Below are 25,297 nucleotides of genomic sequence, written 5' to 3'. Positions count from 1 at the left end.
GGTCCATCCTGTCCCTGATGCTCCTTCTTTCTCACCTCTCTGGAGGCCTCTCTCCAGGGTTGCTTGTGGTTCTCCCCACCGTAAGACCCAGGCTGGGCTGGGCTGGGGGAGCTTGTTTCCATGGGAAAGGCTCATGGAAACTGCTGCCTCCAGTGTTACTTGCTGGGGTTGCCATGGAGAAGCTGGCAGGATTGGAGGGGAGCTGGTGCTGGACGATCCTGGAACAGCTGGTCCCCACCACGTGGGAAATGGGGGTCAACTCTTCCACGCAAAGCCTGTTGCAGCACCTGCTGGCCCTGTGTCCCCAGCCAGCCCTTCCAGGTCCTCCAACGAAGCTGAATTGTCCCTTAACCCCCAATGGTTCTCTGGGACACGTCAGCGGGAAAAGCAGCCGCCGCCCTGAACCCCAGGAGGGAAGGGCTTCTTGGTTCAGGGAGGCCAGCAGGGGCTCTGGCCCGGGGCCACTCAGCCAGAGAGCACCCAAAGGGCAACCTTCACACGGCCAGTCTGGCAGCCGACGGTTACCCTAAGAAGCTGCCCTAATCCGTCAAGGTGGGCGATGCCAGAGGTTTCACCTGGGACCTTTTGCACCGAGTCCCCCTGGCAGGGCAACCAGCAGGCTGCCTTCCTTCCCCTTCGGAGATTCTGGGCTCTCTTGCTCCGGTGCCTGAATGGGCCTCCTGCCTGCAGAACTCAGATAAGCAATGCTCCTCTCTTGCTGCGGGTGAGGGGCTTATTCCAAGCCAGAGGATTACAGGGGCTGTAAGAGAACCCGCAGGAGCTCCTTGGGAACTGAGCTGCAGAGCTGACCTCGGCCTGACTGGCAGCAGATCGATGCAGCGTCTGCCAGGGGCCAAAGCTCCCACCAGCCCAGGCGCCACCAGCTCCTTCACTTGGGCGCTGGGTCGCAGCTGCCTCCTTGGCTTCCAGGACTATCGGCTCGCCCTGCCGGAGCGTTGCCGCTTCCCTCCGCTCGGGTTCCGCAACCGGCGCGGCTTTCGCGAGCATCCCGGGAAGGCCTCCCGGTCCCGGCTCAGCCTGCCCGCGAGCCCTTTGTTGGGCGGGGCGGGGCCGGAGCGCGGAGGAGGGAGGCAGCGGCGCCCCCCGCCCACGCTCACCTGGCCGCCCGCCCGGCCTTTCCCTGCCTGGCCGCGGGAGGCAGAGGCGGAGCCAGGCAGGGCGGAGCGGCCGGCCCCTCCCAGCTACGGCGGCCGGTGCTCCGGATGGAGGCGGCGGCCGTCCCGCCCGTGCGGAGACGGCGGGGCGGGGCTGCCCCACCCGCGCGCCGAGCCTCCTCCGGAGCCGCCGGGAGCAAGTCGGGCGCGCCGCCTGCGAGGGGCTGGTGATTGACAGCGCGGGCAGCCCGGCTGGGTGGAGCCCTGGGTGGGGTCAGGGCTGGCGGTTGGGGGGGAAGGAGCCGAGCGCGCCGGGAGGAGAGAGGCGAGAGGCGAGAGCGGAGCCTGCCAGCCCGGCCGACGGACGGACGGACGGACGGAGCGGCCCCGGCGCCGCCAAAGCCGCTCAGCCGCCGCGCGGGAGGAGCAACGGCAAGTAAGGCGGCGCGGGGCGGAGAGGCGGGCCGGGCGGAGGGTGGGGGAGGAAGAGGAAGCGGCGCCACCCCAGGAAGCGCGCCTGGCCCCGGCGGGCGGCGGCGGCGGGCGGCGGCGGCGGCAGCTCCGCAGAGAGCCCCGAGCGGACAGGCGGCCCTTTCGGCAGCGGCCCCCTCCGGCTGGGCGAGGCTGGCGGGCGCTGCGGCCCCGGAGCGCGGGCTGTTCCCGGCCGGAGGAGCCTCTTCGGGCCGCCGCAGTCGCGCTGCGCCGCTCCCGGGCTGCGGCGGAGCTGACAGCTGGCCAGGCTGGGCGCGCCCCCGACGCCCCTCCGGCGCCTGTGGGCGTCGGGTCCCCGAAGGCAGAAGATGGGAGGACCCGCCTTGGCTGGCCCGAGGGGGCGGGGCCGAGCAGCAGGTGGGCGGGGCCGGCTGGCTGGGCGGGGCGCTACGGGCGGGGAGGCGGCCGCGCGGGGTGGGATGACGCTGGTTGGGCGTTTCTCCCAGCCGCGGAGCCCTCTGCACTCGCGCAGGAGCGCTCTTGCGCGGCCCGCGGCTTCTAGCGGCCGCCGGGGGAGCGGACGGGAGCAGCTCTGAAGGCTTCTCTTGCGAGAGGGCGGGGAGGGGCTGCAGCTGCACGCACATTCCGTTGGGTCCCCAAAGCAGCGCGGAGTGTGCAGGTGTCGGATGGGAGGAGAAAGTTGAGCGGGGGTTTTCGTGCTGCCTGCCCTGCCTCTTTGCCCCTTCCCGCTTCGGGGTCCCCGCCCTGGTTCCTGGGTGAGCAGCTCTTTGAATTTGCCTTTTGTGGAAGGCCAGCAGCCCAGGCTCCGCGGAGGGCTTGGCCTCGACCTGTGCCAAGTGTGCAGCTGGCATGGGGGTGGGGGCCCTCCGTCCGCGCTCTGTCCTGGCATTCGTTTTCAGGCCCCCTTGACACTATGGGTCACAGTGCTGTTGCTCTGGGTACACCGGTCCCCTGACCCACTGCGTCCAGGGAGGCTACGGGGAGGAGCCTTGTGGTTGAGGAGGGCTTTCCCTGAGCAATAACTGAAGTGAGGCTGGGGAACTTTGGGGGCTTCCCCGATTCCCCCAGGCAGAAAGGTCTCCATGAACCCAGCTGCATCTCTGGATCTGGGCTCCCCAGTGGTGCAGTGAGGGCTTCACCTGGGCTGTTTGGCCACCCATCTTCAAGGCTTTGGGTCAGACTGCTTTGTGGCTTCCGGGAGAGGCAGAACAGCCCAAGGGGCTCCTAAGCTTGTGGGGCTATTCAAGAGGCTGAGTTTTGACAGTGGGCAGTTTATGGACGGCCTAGGGTGGAGCATCAGTTTTGGCGCCCAGGGACCCATGAAGCACCCTTTGGGGAAGCCATCAAGGCCAGCTTTTGAGAGGTCCAAGTATGTGGGGAGGCTTCTCCTTCCATTATCCCCAAAACAACCCCTCTGTGAGGTAGGTAGGTGGGTTGAGGGAGAAAGAGTGGTCCAGGGTGTCCTGGGGGCCCTGTGGTTGGATGGGGCTCTTCCCCAGATCCAGTCCCTCTAACTGCTGTACTGCACTGCTAACCTTTCTTCTGCCTTTCTCCGCCAGAGGCCCTCTGGAGTGGCTTTGTTCTAGGAAGGGGTGGGACTTCTCCAGGTTGGCACTTTGAGGTGGCCATGAGTTCCAGAGGTCCTTTGCTACCATTAAGGGTTGTTCTCTCTTTGCACAGGCAGGAGCCCAACAGGGGAAACCTGACTTAACCTACTTTCCAATTTACGGCCTCTCAGCAGCCTTTCTCTGTCGTTCGTGACCATTCGTCCTTGGTGAAATGGCAACCACCTAAAAAAGACGAATATTGTGTTTTTATCTTAGAATAAGGAATGGAAGCGTTAAGAGATGCTTCTTTGTGGGCTACAGCTGTGGGCCCTCAGGAGGGCTCTGGGCTTTGGCTGGAGAATACCCCAGGTGAGCTGGTTCCCCTCCTCGCTCCCCATTGATCGTATCTGGGGATGCAGCTCTGCTTCCTCTCCCATCCTCTGCCTCTTCTTGCTTATGGGCAAATGTTGTCCTTGAATCCAGAGGCTTTTGCTTTGTTTTGAGCAGTGTGTCTTCGGATCTGGGGGATGTGCCCTTATGGGCTCGGGCAGTGCTGGTGCCCATCTTTTCCAGAAGTGCGGAGGAGGCAGAGCTTTGTGCCTTGCAGACACATTCCAAGGAGGAGGCCAGCTCGTGTGCCATCCCGAAAGGTTCCTGCTTTTTGGGAAGGGCCAGGAAGCCTGTGGGTGGGGCTCCTGCTGTGCCATTGATGCAGTCCCACCTGAGGCAAGCCCAGCACCTGCCCTGCCCCTTCCCCAGTCACTCTGGCTGCTCCCTTTTTTAGTGAACTCTGGCCCTTTCCGCAGCCGGCTGGCTGGCAGGCAGGAGAAGCTGGCCTTCCTTCTGGCAGTTTGTCCAGAGAAGACCCACGTAGAAAGATGTCTTATCTTGTCTTGCAGCTGACCTTGCGGGGCAGTTTGGCTTGGAGTGGGAGCACAGGCCATCCCAGCAGAGAGGGCAGTTTGAAAGGACCAACCTGGTCATCCTCACACAAGTATGAACTTCCAACTCCCAGAATTGTCAGCATTGGTAGCGGCTGTGCTGGCTGGGGAATTCTGGGAATTGAAGTCCATACCATAGCCAAGGCTGAGAAATGCTGGTCTAGACATCTGGAAGTTGCACCATGCTGGGTAGCCTTAGTGGCCTTTGGCCTGTCCCCACCGTGCCATTGGAAGAGCCCAGAGGCTACCCGCACGCAGGATTGTTTCTAAGCTGAGGCTTGTGCCCAGCACCAAGGTTCACTGTGCCTTGTGTCCGCTTGCCTGGCAGAGCCCCAGGAATTTTCCAATATACTAATCTGAGCTGAATTCTTGTGCGTGGCCTAAAATTGGAGGAGAGATTTTAAAATATTTTGCACCATTTTTGTGCTATAGCCTGCTCCTTCTCCCTGTGGCTTTCTCTAAATAAAAAAGGATTAATGTCCCTATATTCTAATTTTGTTTTTGTTTTTGTTTTTTTTTACTTTTGAGAAGGTGAGCTTTGACGGGGCAATAAAATGTCCACTTATTTTGAAAAGAAATGTATTTTAGCATTCTGAAATGAAGGAATCGGGAAGGAAAGCCTGTTCTAAGGTAGAGTCTTCAAGAATTTCATCTGATTATTTTTTATTTATTGGGAAATTTATATGGCCACACTCACTCAGAAGAAGAGTTTACAAACAGTAAAAACCCAGTATAAAAAATAAACAACCCCCCACCCCCTAGTGACAACCCCCAGTCAAATGAGCCACTCGATGGACTCCACTCTGGGGTCCCCAGGTCTGTTGGCAAAATCAGATCTTCAGGCTGTTCTGAAAGAGTGTCGAAATGGGGGCCCGTCTTGTCTCCATGGGGATCATGTTCTGCAGGGAGGAAGGCCCTACTTCTGGCTCCCGCTAAATGGACCTCCTTAGGGGAGGGGACCCATCGCATTCCCTTCCTCTCTGCTCTGGTGAATCAGGTAGATGTGATTGGAAAGGACAGTCCCTCAGATAACCTGGTCCCAAGCCATGAAGGACTTTAAAGGTGACAAGCAGCACCTGGGATTGGCCCTGGAGAGGTGACACACGTGCATTTAGGTCGTTCGCTTGTTCTCCATTGGGGTCCATCTATTTTATGATCAGAAGAAGAAGTGTGCCAATGTTTCAGTCTACTGTTTAAGGATGGGGTTCCCTGCTACTCCTCAGATGTGGGTCGTCAAGGAAGATGGGGAAGGTGTCCTCTTCTGGCACTTTGCACCCCGGCCAGTGGTGAAATGCAAATATTTTTACTACTGGTTCTGTGGGCGTGGCTTGGTAGGCGTGGTATGGCTTGCAAATTCTCCATTCTCACCCAATTCCTGGGGGAAGGATATTGCAAAATCTCCATTCCCACCCCACTCTGGGGCCAGCCAGAGGTGGTATTTGCTGCTTCTCCAAACTGCTCAAAATTTCCGCTACTGGTTCTCCAGAACCTGTCAGAACCTGCTAGTTTTCACCCCTGCTGTGGTGGGCACATTCAAAGCTGCCCCTGCCCCCCTCCTGGGCCTTGCTTCCCTCTGGCACTGGGAAGCAGAGCCACTGATGTGCTTGGAAGGTCACAGCCGTGAGCAGGAAGGATGTGCCTGGAGGGGGGGAGCAGGCAGGGGGAGCTGCCCCAGAGGTGGTCTGCCTGAAGAGCAGGAGGGAGAGGAGAAAGCCACACACCCCGTTGTCCCAAGATGGTACCTGGCTGACACTTGGGGCTTCTGTGCCCAGGGGCCGGGGAGGGCTCTGTGCCCCCTTCTTGGTTCTTCCTCCTGTGGTTGAGTGATGCCCCCCATGTGCTGTGCCAGGGGAAAGGGGCACCCTCTACTGCACAGCTGCCTGGCAGTGGAGGAGAGGCTTTAATTCCTTTAATGTTATTTGTTTCTGGTCTTTGCTTCCTTTTTAGCTGCCATGAACGCTCACGGGCAGGCAGTGGGGAAGTTATAAATAGGAGTGACTCCCCCAGCTACAGGGCAGAGGGGTCTCCCTTTGCAGGCCTTGGCTGCCTGGATCTTCACACGGAGGCTGCCCCACTGCCCAGAGCCACCTCCCCAGAGCCGCTGGCCACAGCATCTCTGGAGAAGCCGACCTCAAAGGTGGGCCCAAAGGTGGCCGGAGAGAGGTTGGGTGCCAGGTGCGGCTCCAGAGCTTGTGTGCATTGCTGGGCTCAGCTGCCCTGGACCATGTGAAAAAGGATCCGGGATCGATTTGGGCTGGCAGCAGCTCCGAGCTGACAGTCCCTTAACTGGGCCAGCTCAGTTCGCAGGGGCTGCCTCATTCTTTTGCTGGGCTGGGCCGTCTCTGGAGAGTCTGGGCCCAGAACCTGTTTTTCAGGCAGGGTGGTGGGCTGGCACTGTGCTCAGGACCGGCGAGTCCTGTCCGAGCATCTAACCTGATGCTGTGGGAAGAAGGTGGCAGGCTCAGCATTGCCTGGGGCAGCTGGATCTTGGCGGGGGTTCCAAGGGCTGCTCCGGGCTCCCCCTGTCAGATTCCTGAGGCCTGAACCTGTGCAGAGATTTCTGCTGCTTCTCGTGCTTTGGGGTTACCGATTGCTTATGTCTCGCTTACTCCCTGTGCCCATCCCATCGCTGTGCAGCAGACGTTCACCCCAACTTCCTCCACATGCTTCCCTTGTCCTGTTTGGTGCCCCCAGTAAGCAGTGTGCCAGTGCCCAGCAGCAGCTGCCTTGCCAAGGGATTGCTTTTCAGCTGGGAATATTGCAGGTGGATGGGCACATTCTGGGCATTGGGTGTGGGTGTCTCCTGATCCCAAGGGGTGTGGCCCTGCTAGTGAACTCCTCCCACTTTTGCTGAAGATGAAGGGGGGGCACTCATGCAAAGTAGGGGGATTTCAGGGAACAAGATTTGGGAGGAAGGGTGAGCCTAAGTTGCCATGTGGGCCCTCTGGCCCCCTCTTCCCACCAGGCACTCCTGTGACTCTCAGCCAAAAGTGGGGGGAGGGTCCCAGGGGTCATTTCCCTAGAGATCTGGGCCTCAGTTGAGACAGTCCACGTCCATCCAAGGCCAGCAGCTCTTCCATCGAGCCTGATCTCTGTGTGGCTTCTGGGAGCTTCTGGTGCTGCCTCTGGAGGCTGGGGGGGTCCTTTGGGGCCATTTTTCCCTTTTGAGTGGCCCCTCCCTTCCCTCCCCCGCCCTCCAGGACTGTTGTTTCTTGCAATCTGGGAGAACGGAAGTGAAGGCTCCACCCTCCGCCTTCGGAACATGGGGGGGCACATTGGGGGGGCCTCCCAGCCTGGCCGTAGGCCCAGTCTGGCCACCTGTGGTGGGGGCGGTCAGTCTCAGTCCCGCAGATGCTCAGCTGAGAGGCTCTTGGTTGCTGGGAGCACTGGGGCCACCCAGGAGGAATCTGTGAGGGGGAGGGGGCCTTCCGCCATTCAGCGCCCCCTCTTGGCATGATGAGGACAATTGAGAAGAAGCCCAGCCTTGCCAATGGGTGCCCTCTGGACGGGCTTAGCCTGCCACCCCCGGGATGGAGCTGCAGCTCTCCCAGCCAAGCGCTGTTTGAATGCCCTCCCCGCCCCGCCCCCCCCAGCCAGGACAGCTTTAGAAGCAGGACATTTTCCCAGGGACCCCCCTCCCCTTTCCTGCTCAGTGCAGCTGCCTTCGGATCCGAATGAGAGACAACCGCTCTCAGCCCTCTTCCGCCTTGGTTGCAGCACCAATGTGGGAGGAAGTGGGTTGGCGAGTGTGGGCGCTGCCAGGGAGGCCACCTGTTGAAGCCCAGTGGCACACGGGGCGGGGGGTGGTCTCCTCGCAAGGTGCTGCCTGCAGCTAAACAAAGGTGCCCTGGGAAGAGCAGGCCCTGCTGTGAGGGGGTGCCGGCTGAGGGGTGGCAGAAGGTTGCCTGCAGAGGGCAGTGCATTTCCTTCCGTCTCCCCTTTGCAGATGGCACCACTGGCTGGAGGGCTCTGCCCACATAGTCCTCCACGTGCCCCGTACGGAGCCAGCCCCGTAGCACAAGGCCTGGCATGCAGAGGCAGTCCTGAGCAGCAGAGCCTGCAGCTGGGCGGAGGGGGACTCTGTGTTTTTCCATACTTGGCAAGGCTGGGAACAGTGTTATGGAGAGGTTGCGGGACAACAGGGTGCCCCGTTGGGGTAGCCATTCTCCAGGACGGGCATGAGTTCCCGCCTGCTGCCTTGGAGCAGAGCAAGGGCTGTTGGGGAGCAGAAGGGCAGGCTCCACTGCTGGGGAACGGCTCTGTTGAGGTGCACATCCAAGGACTGGTAGGGGCTTCTCCTGCAGCAGAACAGTCCTGGGGGGCCTCCTGTGCCAAACCAGCAGCCTTTGTGATTGTTGTTTGATTTCTCTTTTTCCCACAGAATCACAGAGTTAAGTTTCTTGGTTTCTAGTGCAACCATCACCAGAGCCCAGTGCTTGAAAATAATAAATGCAGACATTAAAACAAAAGCTTCTCTGTTTGTCACTTGCAGCAACTTCTTGATTTGCTGCTCGAGGTGGGGAGGGGAAGGTGGCAAGAGCCCCCCCAGGCGAGGTGATAATCCCTCTTCGGAAGCCTCGAGTTCTGGGGGCAGAGAAGGCGACCGAGTCCAGCCGCGGTTGATGCTGGAAGCCACGAGTTGAGGGGCTTTCACGGGGGTGCTGTGGATTAACGGAGCATGTGCTGCCCGTCCGGGAAGCCGCTGAGTCGGCGCTGCTGTTAGAGGGTGGCCAGCATCCGTTGGGAGGCTATGGGGCTGGGCTGGCACTCAGGCTTCCTACTGCTGCCAGTCTCAGATTTCCAGAGGTGGGAAGTGCCTCCCTCTCCCGATTCCTCAGGCCATCCAGCCTCCTGCCCTCTGAAGCTGCTGACAGATGCATGGAAGATGGAGGAGGCTGGCCTCTGATCTGGAACGACATCCCCCCCCCTCAGGAGTTAGGAAAGGGGGACATTTTCCAGCTGCCCAGTCAGCTTTTGGGGGCGCAAAAGCTGATTGGGGTGGGGGAGGGAGAACAGGCTGCTGACTAGTACAAAATCTTTGTTTTGCAATGGCGTTTGGGTAAATTTGTGGTTCAGGTGAGCTGGTCTTGCCTCCCCCCCCCCCCCACAGCAGCAACCCTGGCTTTTCTCTTTTATCTCCTGCCACCCCACCCCACCCCACCCCGCCTCTTCCCCATGATGCTGGTTGGCTCTTGGCCAGCAGAGATTCTCTGTGGTCCAGGGTGGGATGGAGCCCTCCTCCTCTGCCTCATGGGCAGCCGGGGCCACCACCCTGCAGGTTTTGGAATGTGGCTGGGAGGGTTGCTTGGCAACTTCCGGTATTTGCCTCCCCCCACCACCTCCCCCTGGGGGCCTTAGCACTGGGTAGCTTGAGAAGCTGCAGGCAGGGGCGGGTGGGCGTGGGGGAAGGGAGGGGCTGGGGATTGGCATGTCCCCCCCTCCAGGAGGGTGGCAGCAACAGCTGCAGCAGTTGTAGCCTCTGAATCTTCTTTTCTGCTCCCCCCACCATCCCTGGAGGTGTCCTGTAGTTGCCTAGCAACGGCTCTTTCACACACCTTCCCCACAAAGCCAAGGAAGCTGTGCCTGGCCAGGCAGGAGGGGTTCAGCAGGGCTCCTCCAGGCTTCTCCCTCAAGAGACCCTCCTCCACCCCACCCCCCTTCATTTGGGAGCTGAGCGCAGTTGGCCGGGAGTGGGGGGGGGTCCTTTTCTAAAGCAGATTAAGCAGGTCGAGACAAGCCCCCTCAATACACACCTGTGTGGTGGGGGGTTAACTTTCAGTCGCATTAGAGCCCCTCCATGGGCTTCTCTGCCACTTGCTTACACGTCTGAGATGGCTGGGCAGGATGGGTGGTCAGCTGTGGGCATCTGTGGGCAGAAGAGAGGGACAGTTCTGGTGGGAGGACCTTTGGCCCCAGGTGCGAAAGTTCCCTGGCATGACCAAGCATGCCCGGAGAGTTGGCACGCCTGCCTCTGCCCGGAGCGGCTCCTGGTGCTTCTCCTCCTCGCTGCCTGGGAGCTGATGCTGTTGAAGCAGCCCTGGCCTGGAGCTCTGAACCTTTTCCATTGCGTTTCCTTAGTTAATGCAACAGGCATGAAAAGAAAGAACCAAGGAGGTCGGTTCTATCAGTTGGACTCCATTCAGTTAGCCAGATTCATTTTTCCCCTTTGATCCCTGCTTTCTGAATGCAACCAGTGACACGCCACGGCGAGCCTGATCCCCCCCCCGCCCTTCCCCCCCCCCCCATGGCTGCCTGCCTGCCTGCTTTACTGTACATTTCTGTCCTTGGGGGCAACGAGGGGGATCCTGAGGCTGTTGGATTGCAAACCCTTCCCCTCCAACCTCGGGGATCTCTCTCCTCTCGGGGAGATCTGAGGGGGAGGCAACGCTTTTGCCACAGTTTCCACTCTCCTCCCCCTCAAGGGGGTTGGGATAAGAGATCCCTTCAAAGTCCTGGGTCCCCAATCTCTCTGTCCACTTTTGTGTCCAGAATTCCTCTCCAGCTGCTCTCAAATGCAGCCAGCTGAGCTGAACAATAAGCCAGAGCAGCCTAGTGTTAAAAGCAGAAGGGGAGGGGTTGCCACCTTCCAAGCTCTGTGTTTTCTGCACCCCCTCCTCTGCCATGTGGCCCCCCTTTCTCACCAGGTGTCGCTTGCCTCCCAGGTGCCCACCTGGTCCCACCAGTGACTTTGCGGGGCCCATGGCAGAGGAGGGGATGCCGAGCAGCTCCTGTCCCTGCTGGGCGTGTGAGTTCTCTAGGCAACCGTGCCGACAGGCTTGGCCACCTGCCTCCTCCCTGCCTCTCAGCACCATCTGCGTCTGCCTGCCAGCGTCTCCTTTGGCGGAGGAGCAAGGCAAGGCTGGGCTGGAGGAAATTCCTGCAGGAGGTGTGGACAGCAGAGCAGCTGGGTGTGTCCCTCACAGCCAGGCGGTATCTGGGGCTCCGCCTTGCCGGGCTCAGGATGGGGGGTGCCGCCCTCCTCCCATCTGCTGAGAGCCTGGCTGGCGCGGCAGCCGGTCCCTCGGCCCTGGGTGGGGCAGGGCGTCGCCTGGCAGTTCCCCTTTTATTAATCCTGGCCCGGCTCAAGCTATTGCCCAGTGGTTGCTCCTCTGGACTAGTTCTCGCTGGTGGAGGTGCAGTGGAGGAGCCTTCCTGTTCCCCCCCCCAGAGGAGTTAAGGGGGGCTCCGCTGTCTGCTGCGGAAACCCACCGGAGGGAAGGTGGGCTCTGCAGCTTTTCAGGAACAGCCCCTTGTGCAGGGCCTCCACAGAGCGAAGCCTGCCTTTGTTGCAGGACCTGTGGTTGGGGCCACGTTTCATGTCGGCAGGAGATCAGGAGTGGGGGGGAGCAGTCAGTGGGGATGGGGTCTGCTTGGCGCTTTGGCAGTCCTTGGAGCAGAAGGAAAGGACTTGGGCTCCTTCCAGAAACCCAAGGGGGACTGTGAGGGGGCTGCCTTTCTGCCTTGGGTGGGGGTGTCTTTCCTGTTCAAAGATTTGGCCAAGAGTGGGGGTGCCTGGAAGCACTTCTTCTGGGCCTCAGTGGAAGGGCGGAGTCTCCCTGGTGCTTCCTCAGGCTACAGGGATTCGAGACCAGCCTCCGTTCACTCTGCAGCAGGCAAGGAACTCTGGTGGGTGCCCAAGGGTCCCTCTCTCTGCTGGTGGCTCTCCCAGCAATTGGGTTAGCGGGCCCGCTTGCTGGCATCCTGTCTGTCCTCGGGGCTCTGCTTTGCCCCTGGTGCTGGCCACTTCACTGTGTGTGGTGTGAGAGCCGTCCTTGCGAGACCGGGCAGAAACGGTGTCCAGGGGAGGCATGGCCTGGTAGCTCATCGGCTGCAGCCATGGGGGTTGCTTCGACCCGAGCAGCTTTCAGATAGGATGGCTTTTCCCAATGAAATATTAAAGTTCTGGTGAAAGCGGATTGTCCCTCCCCAACGGTGCAAGGTGCCTGAAGTTGAGGGCTTTGATCTCCACACCTGCCTTGTCCCCCTCCCAGACCCTGTCCTGCCCCTGAAGCCAACAGAGGACAGAGAGAAAAGCCAGATTTGGTGCCCTGCTGGTGTGGAGGTTAATGTGTAACTGGCATGGGGCAGGACTCCAGCCAGGATTGGGGCCTTCTGCTAGTGCCTCTGCAAACCCTCTTTGGTTAATCTCCAGCCAAATGCCTGGTTCACCCAGCAGGAAAGCCTGGCCTGCTTTCTTGGTTGAAATCCGTGTGCTAGTATTTGGTGCACATTCAGCCCCTACAGTCAGAATGCTGGCTTGCAATGAACCTGGAAAGCTCCTGGCTTCTTATGAGGCTCCCTTAAGTTGGAGACGGCTCTCTGCTTCGGTGGGAGAGGCCACAGGGGACGTGCTAGCCCCAGCCAAGAAGGCTTGCCCCCTCCCCTGTAAGGCTTTCCGGGGTGGGGAGGGGGAATCCCTGCTACTGCTTACAAAATAGCATAGGGAGGCATTGCAGCGTCCTTTGGAGTGGTACCAGTGGCTGCCGCCTGTCTGCTCTTGCCTCTGTGGCTGGGAAGATCCTTCCTGGGGGGTTGCCTTCCCCCATTTCCAGGGCAGCCAAGGCAGCCGTGCTTGGGCCCTTTCTCTTCGCCCCACTGCTGAGGGGCAGGGAGGGGCAGCTCCTGAACGAGACCCTCTTTGTTCATGGAAGGGAGCAGGCCAGACAGTCCTCACAGGGAGGGCTCGAGCTCTCGGTGTCAGACATGGAAGTGCAGCATGGGTCTTCTGGTTATATGGGAAAAGGGGAAGCAGGAGCTCTTCTGTCTGGGCAAACGGGGGGGGGAGGGAGGAGAGACCTTTGCAAGCGAGAACTGAAACTCACTGTTGCAAAACGTGGAGGCCCCTCACTTCAGTGGCTCTCTAAAAGACGGGGGCTTTTTTCTTTTACCATTCCACAACAGCAGGAGTGCTTGGGACTGAAAGTGAAACCTCCATACCAGGAAGTAGTCTACCACTAGCCTAGAGTAGGAAGAGAGAAAGAGAGGGATTGTGGTCCCCGTCCTGATGCAGATTTTTTTCTCCAGGCGGCTTTTGTGGGGAGAGGGTTGGCCTGACTTTCAGTCTGCAAGCTGTTTCAGATCCTTTTGTTTGGATCTGGGGGGGACGGGGGCCCCGGGGTAAAAGTTGTGCCTGTTGTGCTCCCCTGGCCGGAAGTTTTGGTTCCTAGCATCTCTGCTTCGCGAAGGGAAGGAAAGGGAAACCACTGGGGGCTGAGCTGAGAAAGGCTCCTTGAGAGGAGCTTCTCCGGGTGGGTGGAGGCCTTGTTTGTGCTGGTGGGGGTGGCCAGCTCTAGCCTCCTCCTCCTCCTCCTGGCCCACCAGCTTGCAGGCCATGGAAGGAAGGGGTACGCAGAGGGTGCAGCCCCTCTTTCCCAGTTGTGGAGAAACAGGCCCCTCCCGGCCCCCTCTGGGAGTTCTAGATCAGCCCCTAGCCTGAGAGTCCCTGGGGCGTCACCTGGGCATCCAGGCCACCCTTCGCCTCTCCTGTGGCCGGAACAGTGGTAGGTTTCTACCAGTTCGCCCCAGTTTGGGCAAATCGGTAGCGAGCACACGCATGCACGCACTCACAGTTCTGAACCAGTAGCGAAGGTAAGTGAAAACCGCTACTGGCCCGGAAGTGACATTTGTGGCGTCTGCAACGTTCCTTCACTTTGATTTCCCATGGCTGCAGCATTAAGCGGCTCCCGGCGTTTTCTGCTACTCTGTATTAGTTTTGCACATGAACAATTGCTTTCTCCTCGTTTTAAAAAAAAGAGGGGGGGGTTGTTGCTTGGACCCCTCAAGTGCCTGTGATAGCGCTGTGGGGAAGGTCCCCTGGCCAGGGTGGGAAATCTGCTGCAACGGCTGGAGTGGCAGAGCACCCCAGCCCACTCCTGAGCACAAGCATTAGCCGTGCAAGGGGGTGTGAGCGGCACAGAAGCGCTCAATTCAGGCAGAGAAGCTGCTGCTCCCCAGGAGTTGGGTGGGGGAGGGGCGGAGTGGAGTGGATTTCCGCTAGCTCAAGAGGGGCAGCGTAGAAACCTCCCCCTCTTCTTCCAGCACCAGGGGCTTTGGGAGAGGGTGGGGCTGCCCCATGTGCCCCTGGAATCTTGACCCTTTCCTTTCTGAGGGGCTGACCTCCTTGGCCTTCGGGAGATGGGAGTTGGGGTCACCTAGGCCTTCTCCAGTAGGGAAGGCCAACCTTTGTAGCCCCTCTTTTCACACTGGGCTAAGCTTGTATTTGAGTGCAGTCGAAAGTTTCTGTGACATTCTCACCCCCAAATGGTGGGGAACCTCCCAGCTGAGTTTTCAGGGGGTGGGACGGGGACGCTGCAAGGGGGAGTTTTGCTCTTTTGTGATTGGGATCAGAGTGGGAGGCTGGGTGTCCTCTTGGCACAGGGAGGTGGGAATCCTGCCCAGAGCACCTCCCACCAAGAAGGAGTGTCCCCCTCCTAAATTAGAACTGCCTGACTTGCGCCCCCCCCTCCACTTCAGGGCTGGAAGAATGTGCTCCAGCCCATTCAGCTGCCTCCCTCCCCACGCCCTCTGCTCTCTGGGGAGGAGGCCGCCTGCTGTGAGGGGTGGGGCTGCTCCTCCAGTGATTGGCCTGGGGCAGGGCGGGGGCTGGTGTGCAGCTTCACCCAAGCAGGCAGGAATTGCCTGTCCACCCTGGGCGGAGGCGAGTTGGGGGAGGGGAGCCTGGCAGGACTTTTGCCCAGCTGCCAGCTGGCCTGCCCCCCCCCGTTGCTCTCCTGTTCCCTCAATGTTGGCTGTCCTTGGAAGAGCAGCCTGGCCTCCAGAATCGGGCACGGCTTGGCAGTTGCGCCTCTGGTGCAGTGCTTTTGCATACGGCCAGAGCAGAAGAGGGCGAGGGGACAGGCCCTGCTGCCCAGCATTTCCCACCTGGATATACCTAGCCTGGGTTTCAGCTGGTTAAATTAGCACAACTTATTTCAGATGGGGCTCACAGGTGGGAAGAAAGCCCTGGGTTCTTGGGGAGGGGGTGCCTGACCTTTGGGGAGAACCCAACTGCCAGGCGTGGTCTTGGTACATCAATGCCAGAGCCACCTGTGGGCAGAAGCTGTGCAGAATGTTCCTCATCTGGGGGATGAGGGCATTCTGGCTGGAGAAGACAGATCCGGTTCCATTCACTGCCTCCCCTCCCCCACTTTAAGCAGGTAGAAAAGGGAGGATCCTGCACAGCAGGGTACCAACCCTTGGAAGCCTCCTGTCCCTGTGGGGCTCTAAGCACAGCATCCCCTAATTTCTTTGCCAGTTAAAAGATTAACTCATCTCTGGCTCTGCCAAGCCCCCTCCCCATGAAAAGCAGGAATAGTGGGGGAGGGGCTGCACCTGATTCATTGGGAACTTCTCTCTGTCCAGGTGGAAGAGAGCTTGAGGCCTAGCAGCTGCCCTTCCTTTCAACTGGATGCCTGTTGGGGGAAGGGGGGGGAGATTGTCAGGGCCAAGTGGATACTGAAAGCCGAGGCTGGGCAGTGCCACTTGCTGCAGCCCCTGCAAGGACTTGATGGGCTCCCCAAAGTTGCAGAGAGGATGAGCAGCATCTCATGGAGCAAAGACCTCTGGCCAGGTGGCTTCGCCTGGGGAACTGGGAGCTGGTGTTTTACCTGGAGAAGAACATGGTGTTAGCTGGACCAACGGCTTGTGGGGACTTTCAACCTGTTCTATCACCCAGAAGCCACTACCAACTGCAAACTGGACCCATAGGCCACTCCCGGGCAGGGCCCCTTCAAGGTTTTCTTTGCCCAGGTCAAAGCAAAGGCGGGGCTCCCTTCTCTCCAGGCCTCTTCCCCACCCCGCCCAACCTGCCACACCAGAGGGCCGGGAGGGAGGCCGGGAGGGAGGGAGGGAGGGAGGGCCGGTGCCGGTGTTTTTGTGCCTTAGGTTTCTTGGTGACACTTGCTGCATGGAGGAGGGGGGGGGAAGGGCAGGCGGGGGGGCTCTAGGGGGCGATAGCCTTCCCGGGAGAGGAAACTGGGGGCGGCGCAATGAACGCGAAGTGGGGCAAGGAGGGATCTCTCCTCTTGGACCCGCTTTCTCTCGAGGGACGCCTGGCCGTCCGGTAAAGCGAGAGCAATTCTCGGGGGGGGGGGCGGTCAGTTAGGGTCCCGCGGACGCGCCAAAAACAGCGAGCTCCATGGCCCGGGAGGGGACTGGCTGGCCCCGGTGCTGAGCAAAGAGCCGCGCGCGCGGTTGGCTGACGGTTCCCTCTGCCAGCCTCCTTCGCGAGTCAACGCGGAGGGCGAAGCAACTTTTGGCAGCCGGTCCCGCGGGTGACCCGCATCCGGCCGGCCCTTGGCGCGCCTGCCCTTCCCCCCCCGGGGCGGGTCCGTCCACCTGCAGGGGCTCGGCCACGGGACTGACCTCCCCCCCCCTTGGGCTGGGCGGGCCCGCAGAGGCACGAGAAGCTCGGCCAAAGTCGCGCAGAGGCCGGCGGAGCTCCCTGAACGCCAGCGACGCCGCCGCTTTGGCCGGACCCCTCCCCAGGGTGGGGCTGCCAGGAGGGCACACCCCTCCCCCCCGCCCATCCGGCAGGCGCCGAAGCCGGAGAGCGCAGCCCGCCGCGGAGCGAGCAGGAGGGGGCCGCCGCCGCCGCCGGTCCCGGAGAAGCCCCCGCCCCCCACCCCCGCCGCTTGCCGGCTCGGGATGATCCTGCCCGCGGAGAGGTCGAGCGCCGCGCAGAGGGCCTGGGAGGTGAGTGCGCCGCAGGGAAAGGCGGAGCGCCTCCCCAGTCCCGGCGGCGTCCGGCGGCAGGAAGCGGCGCGCTCCGGAGGCAGGTCGCGAGGGGGAGGGGAGCGCTTGGCCCACCTGGCCCAATGGGACGCCGCCCCCCGGAGCAGGCCGGCTGTATTGGGCGCAAGGCGGGCACCGGGGAAGCAGGAGGGAGCGAAGGGGCTCGGCAGTTGCCTCCTGGAGGCCTCCGTTTGATGGGCTGCCAGGCTGCCACTCGCTTTCAGGGTCCACCCCCGCTTAGCCTCCCCGCGTTTTCCGAGAAGAGCTGATGTGTTGACAGGTAGCAGCCTCCGTGGCAGGCGGCGGGACCTCCGGGAGTAGCGGCAGGTCTGAGGCAGGAAGGGTGTCTGAGTGAGGGATGGCCTTAGGGTTAACCCTCCCTGGCTCCGAACTGAAGAGAGGCCGATTGGTTCAGCACCCCTTGGATGGATGGATGGACGGATGGACAGGGTGCAGGACCGCGGTGTCTGCAAATGCCCTTTGGTGGCCGATGCCAGTTCAAGACTCAACTTCTGGCCAGGTGGGCTTCTTCCTGTCTGTCCCACCCCCCCTCCCAAGGTAAAGGAGTAAAGGGCAGAGGCCACCTGGGGGCAGACCTGCAGGCCCTTCTCAGGAGTTGAGCAGAGGAGAGGTTGTTCAGGCCCCTCCACACTTCCATCCCTTTAGTTTTGCCAAAAGGGCTGCCCTTGAGGGTGGGGGGTGGGGGGGTCAACTCCATCCATCCTGGCTCAGGAGCAGTAACGCCCCACCTCCCTGCTGGAAGACGGAGGCTCATGGGTTGTGCAGCCTTTATTCATTAGCCCGCCCCCCCTTTGTGACTTCTTGGCTGCTCCTCAAAAGGTTCTGCCTAGTGCTGGGTCCTCCTTCCTCCCCCGCCTCTTCCTCCTCCTGCTCTGGGCTAAGCATGACAGACACTGCTGTGGGGCTACATTGCCCCCCCCCCATAATTTGCTCACTGACCCTTGATGGCTGGTGGGGAGAGGCCGGTGCCCTCCCCAAGGTGTTTTCCGGTAGCTGAAAGGTTTGCCTCCTTACCTAGAAGAGCCCAGACAACTGGTCTAGAGGGGGAGCATGGATTTTCTGTAACTTTGGCGGGGTGGGGGTTCAGCTTTGCTGCTCCTTCCTGAGCACAAGCAAGGGTGGTACCCCTCATTCTGCACCCCCCCTCCCAACAGCCCCTATTCTCACTTCCCTGGCATTGGTGTCAGGGATCACGTGGTTCAGATTGCTGCCCAGCACGGGTAGGGCTCCCTCCCTGGGCTCTCCTTCTCCAAGCCATCCAGATTGACCCTCTCAGAGAAGGAGGGGGTCCTCTATGGTGGTGGTGGTGGAGGGGACTGACTCAGGAAGCCAAACAGCCATGGAGGCTCCTGTGTGAAGCTGCTGGCTTTGTCCCGCTCACTAACGAGGGCTCAGCAAGCCCTGTGCAGGAGGAGAACCAGGGGCTCTGCACTCCTGCAATTCCCGTGGCCCGTGGGGAACACAGCAAGGGGGGGGGTTGCAGGGTCTGCCGGTCTCCTGCCGAGGCTCCTTTAAGGCTCCTGCTGAGGTTCTGATTCTCTGCGGGAGAAACCAGGGAAGGCAACTGCAAAGCCAGAAGGCCGTAATTCTCTTTCTCTGGCTTTTTTTGGGACCAAGGGAGTCCAGAATCCAGGTTCTGCAGTGTTGGCCACTGACTCCTCTGAAGGGTTTCCACACAGGGTGTGTGTGGAGGAGGAGCTGTTGGCCAAGGGGAGGGGAGGGAGGGGCAGTGGGGGGCGGGCTGCAGATTAAAGCAGCAGGGGGAGGGAAGGGCAGAGCAGCAGGTGCTGTGGGATGCTTGACAGAGGAGCGGGGGGGGGGGGGAGGCAAGGAAGAAGCCCCTGACTTGGCTTGTGGCCCCCTTGGAAAGATTCTGCACCCTGCAGGATTTCTTGCATCGAGCCTAGTGGGAAAGCAGGGCCCTTTTTAATAACCCTTTTTGTTTTAAGGACAGAAATTATATGTGGATTGTTACGTAAAAGGCTGGTAAAAAAAATCCCTGAGATGGCACCTGCCGCCTCCGCCCCTGCAAGCCTTAAACTGCAAATAGAAGCAGGCTGGGCAGTCAGGCCTCCTCTGCCCGAGGGCATCTGGTGCAATGGGGACACTTGTGGGCCAGGCTTGAAAATCAGACTTAACCCCTTGAGGCTACAGATGGAGGGGCAGCCCCAGAAGGCAGCAGCATCCCGATCCAGAGGAGCCACCTGGTCTCCCTGGGGGAGCAGAGTGGAGCTCTCTGCCCCATGGCTGTCTCCCCCTCACAGGGGTTGCGGTGACCCAGCTCTGGCAGAGGCAACCTTCTGCAGGTGTCACCTGGCCATCCTGGCAGCCCCGCCAGAACTCAAGGGGGGGGGAACCAAAATCTGGTTTGTTCACCCCTCCACACAAACGGCCTAATCTCATCCGCAGTCTAGGGGCCCACTTGGGTTTAGCAGCACTGCAGCCCTCTCAGAGGGGCCCCAGCAGCCTGTGCCCCAAGGAGCAGGACAGAAGGACGAAGTCCCTTTGGTGCCCCCCTCTCTGGGGATTTCCATGCTCAAGGGGAGGGGTGGCAACACCTGAGCCAGGCTTGCGAAAGGGGAGGGGAGGAGAGGGCTGCTCCCTCAGAAAAGCTGCATAGCCTGCTTGTCCTCTGCTCAGAGCAAAGAAGGGAAGGGAAGGGAAGGGAAGGGAGATAGGAGGGGAAGGGAAGGGAAAGGAAGGGAAGGGGGGGAGGGATGCTGCTTGTCCCGGATTCTGAAAGGCTGGAGGACAAACCAGCAGCCTGAGCCCATCTAGAATGTTTGGGGGAAGGACACCTGCCTCGCCCTGCCAGAGGAGGGACTTGTGTGGGCCTTGCTGGCTTGACCACTCCTGGGCGGGTCTCGCAGCCCCAGAGGGTAGGCCTCTCCTTTTGGAGCTTTGCATTCAAAGCACTTGGAAAGCAGCCATGCAGCCCCCTGCCCTTTGCCCTTGCCCCTTGCCCAGCCGGAACAGAGTTCTTCTCCACCCCGCCTGGGCCAGCCCTGACCCACGGCCAATGCCCATCTGGACTGCCTCCACCACCCACCACCCACACCAGCTGCAGAAGCAGCTTGCTCCTTTGGGGGCTGAGAGGTTTGCCTCCCATCCAAGGACTGGGTGTCCTTCCGAGAAGGTGGGCACTGGGTCTCCTCAGCCTCTGCCACACCCCGGCTTTGCATGAACCCCTCCAGCTTGCTTGGCCCTCTCCCTCCTGGCCTTTGGATTAGTCAGGTTTTGAGGGTCCCCCTACCCAAGGCCCTTGGGGGCAGGAGCGTGTGGTCCCAGGGGTTCCTCCTTCAGATTCTGCTTGGGGTCTCTTGCAATCAGAGAGGCCTTTGGAGGTTTTATGGGCAGCCTGGATGGCTTAAGGGGTTTCCTGCATGTGGGGAGGGGCTGTTCCCGAGCACGCAAATCCATTTCTGGCTGGGGTCCTCTTATGCTCCTTTCCTTTCGTCTTTGCAGTTGGCAGGGCCGGCCCACGGCAAGGCCAAGCCCAGGATGAGTTCCTCCTCGCTGCTGGGGGAGAGCTCCCTCGAACCCCCGGTGCTGCTGAGCGACATCAAGACGGAGCCCCCCGAAGAGCTGCTGGCCACTGACTGCAACCAGCCGCAGGCCGAGCCAGTGGATCTGTCTCTCCATAAGCCCAAGGGCTCCCTGCAGCCTCCCACCATCCGCTCGGTGCCCATGCCAGCTGCACCCCCGGCCCCCGTGGTTTCCATGTCTCCCGTCGGGCTGGGCTCCTCTTCAGCCATCCCTGCCGTGCTCTCGCCCGGCTCCATCCTGGCGTCCACGCAGGGCAGTGGCGGGCAGCAGATCTTGCACGTCATCCACACCATCCCTTCGGTCAACCTGCCCAGCAAGATGGGTAACCTGCAGACTATCCCAGTGGTGGTACAGTCTCTGCCTGTGGTCTACACCACCATGCCCAGCGACGGCGTCACAGCCGCCATCACAGTGCCACTGATCGGAGGAGACGGCAAGAACGCTGGATCTGGTGAGCTCTGCCTGCCATCTCCCCACTTTTCCCAGGACTGGGAAGGGTAGGCATCGGCCTCCCTCTTGCTGCCTGCAGTGGGAGCCTCCCTGTTGCGGCTACTCGGGTGCAACCCACCCAAGCTGGAGGGCAGCTTTGTCTGGACCACCCAAAGGTGATCTAGGCACCTTCCCTCCCTGGTCATGAGGAAAGAGGGGGCAGCAGCTTAAGGCTGGAGGTCTCCTCTGGACATGGCTGCCATGTGGGCATCTGAGGCTGTGCAGTCCAGGACGGAGTTGCCTTTCCTGGGGCGGGGGTGGCAGGGGAGACGACCGAGCAGAAGAGGAGTGCTGGGCTTGATACAGCTTGCAGGCTCCCTTGTGGGCTGAATATGCCCTGCCTTGCTTGGCAGTGGCGAGGAAGCGTCATGCCCCCTGAGAAGAAAGACAAATAGGGGAGCCCCCCCCCAATAATGAACCCCCATGCATTGGAAGCGGAGTGGCCCCCTCTGCGCCAAGGACAAGGTTGTCACACTGCGTCTTTGTGCCAGGACTTTCCAGGGGGTGGAGTGGAGGAGCTGAACGGGAGGTGGGGGGGTGGGTTGTAATCGGAGTCCTTTGCCCTGGCACTTGTGCCTGCTGCTGTTGGCCAGGGGGCCTGCTGCCCCTCTGATAGGCTGGTCTTTGGTTTCTTGAGCAGCTGCCAGCCTGAATTCTGACAGGGTCTCTGTTTCTCCGGCAGTGAAAGTTGACCCCAGTTCCATGTGCCCCATGGAGATCCAGAGCGACAGCGAGGACAGTGCCTCGGAGAGCGGGCCGGCCTCCTTCCCTGATCCACAGAAAGAGTGAGTCACGGCCCAGGCGGAGGGAGGGGGCGCTGCTCGCATGAGGGGCCCGATCCTGCTGGGCATGTGGTTCCAGCAGGCACTCTCGGGAAACGTGGTGCTTCCGGGGCACCCTCTGAACACCGGCTGTGGCTCTCCAAATGTCTTTGCCAGGCCCTCGGGGGGCCGACTGCCCCGGATGGAGTCGCCCGACCTGAAGAAGAGGCGGATCCACCAGTGCGACTTCGAGGGCTGCAACAAGGTTTACACCAAGAGTTCCCACTTGAAAGCACACCGGAGGATACACACCGGTGGGTGCACTGCCCTGTGGCCCCACTCTTCCCAGGATCACCCCTGGATTCCTCAGGGCCCATTACATTCCAGAGACACCCCCCCCGGGGAGGTGGGGTTCAACAGCCATTAAGACACATACTGCCCCTTTTGGCCCCACCGGGTCTCTTTGAAGGCCCCGGCAAGAACGTCTGGCAGAGCTGCCCTCTTCGCTCAGAGTTGCCTGACTGCCAATCCCAGCAGCACAAGAGCTGAAATGGGTCTCTGCCTTCTGCCTCCCCGGTTTTCCCTTCCCTTCCTTTCTCGAATCTCCTGGACCTTGGGAACCAATTGCCTCTCACCTGGCACTGCCCTTCTCCTGCTGCTGCTTTCCGCCACCCCTCTGGGAAGGCCCCAGGATGAGCCCCAGGTCAGCCCCTGCTGGGCAGAGTTTGGAAGGGCTGCCCAAAGGGGGAAGCTTTGCCTACAAGCACAGGGCAGCTTTGTAGCTTAGAAAGGGGGCGAGGCAGCCCACAGCCTACAATCCCTTTCCCCTTTTTTCCAATGAAACCCCAGGAGGTTCTTGGTGGACCTGACAGGCAGGCGCTCCCATCGCTGGTAGGGAGTGGGATGGAGAAGAAGCAGGTGCACCCAGGTGCCTCTGGAAGGGCCAAGACTAATTTGGTGGCGTGGTTTTCAGACCGTGCGGATCCTGCTGCCACTTCCTGGTGCCGCTCTCCGGCTTCCTTCCACACGGAGCATTTGAGGCAGGGGTGAAATGTTCCCGGTTTGGACCGGATCGCCCGATCCGGTAGCGATGGCGGCGAGTGGTTTGGAGAACCGGTAGCAAAAATCCCTGCCCCCCCCATGCCCAGCTGAGCTGCGCCATCATCAGAGGCTTTTTTTTTTTACTTTTAAAAACATTTTTTCTACAACCTCTTTGGCCAAAAAACTGCTTTTAAAAGTTAAAAAAAAAAGCCTCTGATGATCGTGCAGCTCAGCTGGGATCGTCAGAGGCTTTTAAAAGCATTTTTTACAACCTCTTCGACCGAAAAGGTTGTAGGAAAAATGCTTTTAAAAGTTAAAAAAAAAAAAGTTGGCCACGCCCACCCAGTCACATTACCCCCACCCTCACCACCAAGCCACGCCCACAAAACCGGTAGTAACAAATTTTACATGTCACCACTGGTTTGAGGGCGATCCCAGGCACCTGGATCGCTCACTGTTCCTGCTGCTCCAGACCGGTGTGAAGGCATTCCTTCCTTCCTTCCCAAACCCAAGTGGGCTGGACCTGGGAACGGGCTGCAGCGATTCCCTCTTGACCGGAGGGATGCCCACCTGCAAAACTCCCCCTCCTGCTAAAATGGAAGGTGGCTTTTCTGAGCCCTTCTTCAGCCTGCTCTGCTCCTGTGGGGCTGGGGTTGCTAGTTCTTCCCCTTGCCCACCAAGCATCCTAGCAACGGATTCGGTCTCCGGATCCTCCCACATACGTTTCCTAGCAACCTGTTCCATCTTTCAGGCTGGGATCCTTTTAGCCGAGTCTCCTAGCAACCCCCATCCCTGCACAATCCCACCTGCTCTCTCTCCCAAAGCGCATCCTTTGGCAACTGTCTGCATCACTCTGTCGCCCCTGGAATGCCAGGCTGGCTGGGCTGGCACCCAAACCCATGTCCTGTGGGCTTCCGGAGGCTGTGCCGGGGCCTGTGTCTTCTCTCCTGTCCTTGGCGCAGACCAGCTGCCTCCCTCCTGGCATCTTTTGTATAGCTGGCCTGATCTCAAAACACTGGGCCTTGTGCTGGGGGCATCTCACAGGTTGTGGGCAGGCAGACATTTGCCCTGCATGCAAGGCCTTTATTCTGAAGGAGGAAAAGAGGAGGGTCTTGAAAGGGCAGCCTGCTCTTTCTCCTCCCAGGATGGCCCAGGCTGCCAAAAAGGGGAGGGGGGACGGAACATGCAAGCTCTTAGTTGCTGCATCAGCACCAGGCAATCAGCCGGCCAGCTGGCTGCTCCTTTCTTTATTTTTATCCCACCTTGATTTGCAAAGTGGCCAGATTTGGTCTTCAGCATTTCCAGTGCAGAGGGCTCTGTCCTTCTGTCCAGGGATGGGAGGGGGCTGCCTGCCTGCCGGATCCACATCGTGGGCAGGATGGATGGTGACCTTTCCTTTCTCTGACTTTGCCCACATCAGAAAAGCACAGTGATCCTTTGGCTACCTCTGTGGGTCCTCTCAGAAGGCTGGGGCTGGGGCTGGGGGCTGGTGGGGAGAGAGTGGCCCAAGGGAGCCTCCTGGGCAGCTGAGGCCCATCTCTCTCTCTCTCTCTCTCTCTCTCTCTCTCTCTCTCTCTCTCTCTCTCTCTCTCTCTCTGGACCAAAATGCACCCAGCGCAAACCGAGCGAATGGTCCCATGCCTTCTCTCCCCTTTCTCCCTGCAGGAGAGAAACCCTACAGATGCACCTGGGAGGGCTGCACCTGGAAGTTTGCTCGTTCCGACGAGCTGACCAGGCATTTCCGCAAGCACACAGGCATCAAACCCTTCCGCTGCTCGGACTGCGACCGCAGCTTCTCGCGCTCCGACCACCTGGCTCTGCACCGCCGGAGGCACATCATGATGTGAGCAGGGCAGGGGGTGCGCAGCCCCGTGTCCCACCAGCCCCTGAAGCGGCTTCCCTGGTCAGCTGGACCCTGCGGGGCCTCGGCTGCCAGGCAAGAGCCACCGACCCAGCGATTTGCCCAGAAAAGAGCCTTTGTGCCATCTGCGCCCCCCGAGATTGGTCTTCGGTCTCTGTGGCTGGGAAGCTTCAGGGTCTTGGAAGAATCCGGAGCCAAGCAAGGGACATGGGTGGGTTGTGGGAAGAGACGGATCATCGTTCAGAGGGGCTTCTGCAGTGGACCCAGGCCAGGAAACTGCCGAATGCGGGTTCCTTGGGGGAGTGCGTGCCATGCCCAAGTAAGTGGACCTTCTCTACGTGGCCGGGCACTTCCAAGGTCTTGCCCTGCACTTCTGCTCACAGCACAAGAACAGAAATCGCACCATACTAGGATGTAACGTGTGTGTGTGTGCGCTGGGCTGAGGGTGGGTGAGCTTGGGGTTGATTGCTTTTAACTACATTTTTATGAGCACTGAAAGAAAGTCTGTGTCTGAATTATGGCCCCACAGGCGGAACTGATTTGCTTCTGGAGGGGCCAGGCAGGGTTGGGTGGATTGCGCACAGCTGTCCCTTTGCATTGCCCCACCCCCACCCCACTCCCACTCAGGACTGCAGCTCTCCTCTCAAGAGACACTTTAAATCCAAGATCAACTTTTTTTTTGAATTTTAAAACTATTGCATTTGGGGAAGGGAGGAATGCCGCTCCGATCAAAGTATGGCAGAACTCCTGCCCACCCAGAGCCCTACTCGGAAGAGATCCTGGCTTGGCG

General features: G+C 60.2%; 1 protein-coding gene across 6 annotated transcripts; it reads left to right on the top strand.

Annotated features, from left to right (window-relative positions):
- The first annotated feature begins 1,248 nt into the window (after positions 1-1,248).
- On the top strand, positions 1,249-25,009 carry KLF8 (KLF transcription factor 8). Of its 6 annotated transcripts, none has more exons than XM_070951812.1 (5): positions 1,249-1,547; positions 20,275-20,806; positions 21,527-21,629; positions 21,783-21,919; positions 24,312-25,009. In XM_070951812.1, the coding sequence occupies exons 2-5, from the start codon at positions 20,311-20,313 to the stop codon at positions 24,491-24,493; spliced, it is 918 nt and encodes a 305-aa protein (XP_070807913.1). In that variant the 5' UTR covers positions 1,249-1,547; positions 20,275-20,310; the 3' UTR covers positions 24,494-25,009. The 6 variants fall into 6 exon arrangements, with proteins under 6 accessions (XP_070807913.1, XP_070807911.1, XP_070807912.1 ...); XM_070951810.1 differs by having other exon boundaries at positions 1,249-1,551; XM_070951811.1 differs by lacking the exon at positions 1,249-1,547 and adding an exon at positions 1,762-1,964.
- Positions 25,010-25,297: the final 288 nt, after the last annotated feature.

Source organism: Pituophis catenifer, unplaced genomic scaffold (genome assembly GCF_029215685.1).
Source record: "Pituophis catenifer annectens isolate HBS135680 unplaced genomic scaffold, rPitCat1.0.hap2 SCAF_11, whole genome shotgun sequence".
Classification (NCBI taxonomy): domain Eukaryota; kingdom Metazoa; phylum Chordata; class Lepidosauria; order Squamata; family Colubridae; genus Pituophis; species Pituophis catenifer.
The sequence above is the reverse complement of the archived record's forward strand: the minus strand, read 5'-3'. Positions and strand labels throughout refer to the sequence as shown.